Genomic DNA, 4458 nt, shown 5'->3' with positions numbered 1-4458 from the left:
TGTGTGTGTGTGTGTGTGTGTGTGTGTGTGTGTGTGTGTGTGTGTGTGTGTGTGTGTGTGTGTGTGTGTATATATGTTTTAACACATAAAAGATCTTTGACAATTAGCTATTTTGAAGTATGTGCTATCATTGTATTGTTTGGCTCTATATTTTCTGTTAATACATAATAAGATTCATTATTTATTTTACCTATGACGACTGGCCTTGTATGGAGAATTATTGCTATGACAACAGACCCAGTACTGAAGTAAAGTCAGTAACAGAAAAGGAGTCTTTGTCAAAGAAATCATTTGAATGAAACCAACACATTTCAAAAGAGGCAACTTTTCCTTTGAACTCCCTCTTTTCTGGCTTATGCCAAGCTTCTTTAGAGTTCATTATGGATAATAGTACAAACTGTGTGTGTGCTGAATTTGCTTTGTCCAAAACAACAATAAGACAGGCAGAGTTTTTATATCATTTAGGCAGCATTAGCTGCTGATGAACAAGCTCACACGTGCTGATCTGTATTTGCATTTACACAAGTAGGACAGTGAAAGTATGAAATATGTGCGATGCTGTCATTTCTAATTATAAAACTGCAACAACTGCAAAATAATTATACTTTAAACATGGCGTGGGTACAACATTTGGCTAGCTAACTACTAGAACAGTTTGAGAATTGAAGATGGATTTCTGGACAGTAAGGAATTCCACATCTGTAAAGTTTACATCTATGTCTGTGTTTAAGTTACAGACAGACAGCCATGACAGAGTTTAAACAAACTGTGCTTACTTCTATTCAGCAGGTTCCACAGAGCTACAACCCTCCTATCCCCATCACTGCTCCCATAATGACCCCGCTGGGCACTGACCCTCAGGCACAGCCAATGTCCTCTGGGGCTCCTTCGGCCATGATGCAGGGCCAACCCGGTGTCCAGGTCCCCTACTCAGGCATGCAGCAGCAGCAGCTCTCCCCTCCACCTATGAACCCTGCAATGCCAAAGACCAGCATGGAGGGTGCACCAGGTGCACCAACTGGAGATGTGATCCAAGTAAATAACTCTCAGGTTTAACTAAATGTTAAACCATAGATTGTATATGATATACTGCAGATGGTTGTCTGGAGGAAATGATATATCTGTGTGTTTGTTTTTAATTGTCTAGCACTGCTGCTTCTTACCAGATTTTCATTGCCCCAATAGACATACCTTAGAATCAACTGTATTACATTATACATGCCCCAAAATGTATTTTCTAACGTATTCTGAATACTTTGGATTACTTAATATATTATCATGCTTTTTACAACTACATGAATGTACTATTGTTGTGTGAATTATTACTTTTACTGAAGGTTACTCGCCATACCAATAGCAACTAGATTTTTAAATCTTAATATAAAATGAGTAACAGTAGGGTGGACATTAGGTAAGGCTGCACTTTTTTCAGCGATCTTCCGCGCGTATATAAGACAGGTAAAGGGACCTCTGGCTAATACGTCGGGCTCCGTGTCGGGCTCGTAGCCGAAAACTAGCTTTACTTTCTTGTCTGGGTCAACTTTCTATACATATATTATATATTTACATGCTTCTATCTCCCGTTTCTGGTGGGTGACATCTCTTACTTTTCGACTCTTTTTCTCCCTCACTCGCGCTCACAGACACATAACGGGCATGGCAGTCCATTCTCCCTGCAGCATGGACTACACTGCCCATGAGGCTACATTCTTTAGGGCGATGCCTGTAACACTCTGCCTGTTGCCTTCATATTAAATCATTTTTGTGAATAAGTTTTTGAAATTTATTCTTTTAATGATAAATGATTCACATTTTTATATTTTTGGTAAATACTAGTTGACACGCCTCTTACTTTACCCTTCAGCCTCTGCAGTCCATCCCTGCTGAGAAGATCATGAAGAAACCCATACCTGACGAGCACCTCGTCCTAAAGACTACATTCGAGGGGCTGATCCAGAAATGCTTGGCTGTAGCTACTGACCCTGTGAGTCTATGTAATGAAATTAACAGTGCAGTTCAACAAAGTGAGCCCTTAGATGAGTAACTGAGTGTTCTTTGATCTTTTCACAGCAAACTAAGAGGAAGCTTGATGACGCGAACAAACGTTTGGAGGCACTCTATGACAAACTCAGAGAGCAGACAGTGAGTATCCAGCACACCACTGCAGAGGTCAACAGTGAATCTTGCCTTTAACAAGAGTGTGAAATGGTTGTTTGATCTGTAAAATGTAAAGAAAATAGTGAAAAATTTCTCACAGCCTAAAATCATTTTCTGTATTTTAATTTAGTCATCATAAGGTTAGTGTGATACTCCATGCACACATCTGCAAGTGCCTTGATATGCTGTGAATTTACAATGTGCACATTGTCTCTAAGCAGACTAGAAAGATAATGAGAACCACTTAGTGGTGAAAGTAAATTCTGATGTTTTGCCCAATAGTCAAAACATGAAGAAATTTGACCTCCGGAGTTTAAACAACTCAGCAGATTTTCACATGAGAAGCTCCTTCTAAAAAGAGGTGTTTCATGTTTAAAGAAATAAACATATTATAAAATGTAGTCTCAGTCAAAAATTCATGCCATCAACTGCCTTATAATGACTGTTTCCCAATTGGTGTTTTGCATTGATTTGCTATAGTTGGCCATTCTACTGACGTAACTCTGCTGTTCCTCTGTGCAGCTCTCCCCTGCCATTGTAGGAGGACTGCACAACATAGCCAGGAGCATAGAGTCCCGATCCTACACAGAGGGCCTCAACATCCACACCCACATAGTGAGCAACAGCAACTTCAGCGAGACTTCAGCGTTCATGCCTGTACTCAAGGTGGTGCTGACGCAAGCCAACAAACTCGGTATCTGATGAGGCTGAAAGTGCCAGCAGCTCATTTGAGTGCTGGACCACAGGTGGAGAGAGGCCGGACATGGGTCGATCTGAGTATTAAAAAATAGTTTAACGGGAAGCTTGTTCAATGAAGAATTATGTATGAAAATACTGTTAAATTCTTCTTTGTGCCATTCACGTTTCTCAAACAGAAGCCATGCTGTCAGTTGCACTCAGTGGTGAAAGTAAATTCTGAGCCAGTTAAGGGGCTACCTATCGACTGGCTGACAAGCAGACACTAAGCATTTATTTTTCAATCAGTCAACAATTAATACACAAATGTGAAAGATATGAATCAGGAATAAAAAGTGGATGAAGCAAAATAAAGATAATGAATTTTAAGGGCATTCCTGTCTGTTGATAATCAGCGAATCGTGGCAGACTCCTGATGCACTGTTGGCTCAAAATTTATGCAGCTGTATCGGCCTGTTCATCTTTAAAGTCTTTGAACTTTTGTGCACTACACTAATGCATATATACCTTTAATTCATAAATATATCTAAATTTTTCTCAAAACTACAAAGTAACACTTTAGTTGTACATACAAATGCATCATTACTTGCATGCATTTTGCAGTTGACCTGCAAATAAGATTGCAGATATAATCACTCATTTTACCAGATAGAACATGAATTTGTTAAAAACATGGCATTATAGTGACAGTTAGGGTTAAAGCAATACTACGTGCCACATGTATTTAGAGTAAAATCAGTGCGTATCAAATGCCAGTTATTTTTAATGCATCTACTATGACTTTTGTTTAAACTTTAAACCCTTTTTTCTGCTTTCACTGACTTACTTTCACCACGAGTGTTACTACATACAACACATTGGACCAAGATACAGTAAGTGTGTGGGATATTTCAGTGCAGAGCAGTGTAATCCCAGGTGTTGAGGACATTGATGTTTTACTTCTTTTGTTTGTTTGTTTTTCAGTGTAATAATAAAGCTCAGCAGAGTGCAATGGACCTTTCAAAAACAGGCTGTGCTTTTATTGAGTTTTTAAGTATGCATGCGTAAACAAATGCTAGCAATCGCCTTCCCTGGCATTGGAATTAATTATCTGCTAATTAATCAGACCTCAAACGAAACTGGAAGGAGACTTGTACTTGATTTTTATTCCAATTTTGATGAGGGCTGAAGTCTGAGTGGTCAAGCTCACGTTTATGTTGTTGATTAAACGAAAACAAGTCTTTGTTTTTGATTGACGACATGCAATATTTTCAATAAATAGTATTTATTTACAGTTTGCATTGTTTTTTATTTTGTTTGTGAAATGAAAGATCATTAGTGAAACGGCTGCAGAAATTCTGGTCATTTATATGTGTTTGTGTTTATAACACAATCAGAGTTTAAAATATAATGCACTGTTACACATGCAACTTATTGTTAATGCAGTTGTTTTTTGGAACACTTCGGGCCCCTTATTACCAACTGACTATCTTTTAAACATCACAGCCTAGCTGAGTATTGTTACTAACAATATTCATTTCTTTATGCCCACAGTGTACTGATCTTTACATTATACTGCCGGTGCCACGTCACAAAGTTCAAATCATCTCAAACAGTTTAAGACAA

At 38.4% G+C, this 4458-nt stretch overlaps 1 protein-coding gene across 1 annotated transcript in view; it reads left to right on the top strand.

The window, feature by feature from the left end:
• The window catches only part of sec31a (SEC31 homolog A, COPII coat complex component), a 23990-nt gene extending 20146 nt beyond the window's left edge, over nucleotides 1–3844 (top strand). Inside the window, 4 exon segments of the mRNA XM_013909955.1 lie at nucleotides 787–1035; nucleotides 1865–1984; nucleotides 2071–2142; nucleotides 2680–3844. Of these exon segments, the coding sequence (XP_013765409.1) occupies nucleotides 787–1035; nucleotides 1865–1984; nucleotides 2071–2142; nucleotides 2680–2859 (621 nt within the window). The 3' untranslated portion in view covers nucleotides 2860–3844.
• The last annotated feature ends 614 nt before the right edge of the window (nucleotides 3845–4458 follow it).

This window comes from Pundamilia nyererei, unplaced genomic scaffold (genome assembly GCF_000239375.1).
Source record: "Pundamilia nyererei isolate P.nyererei 1_Seehausen unplaced genomic scaffold, PunNye1.0 scaffold00002, whole genome shotgun sequence".
NCBI classification, from domain to species: Eukaryota; Metazoa; Chordata; class Actinopteri; order Cichliformes; family Cichlidae; genus Pundamilia; species Pundamilia nyererei.
This window is presented reverse-complemented; position numbering and strand designations above follow the sequence as displayed.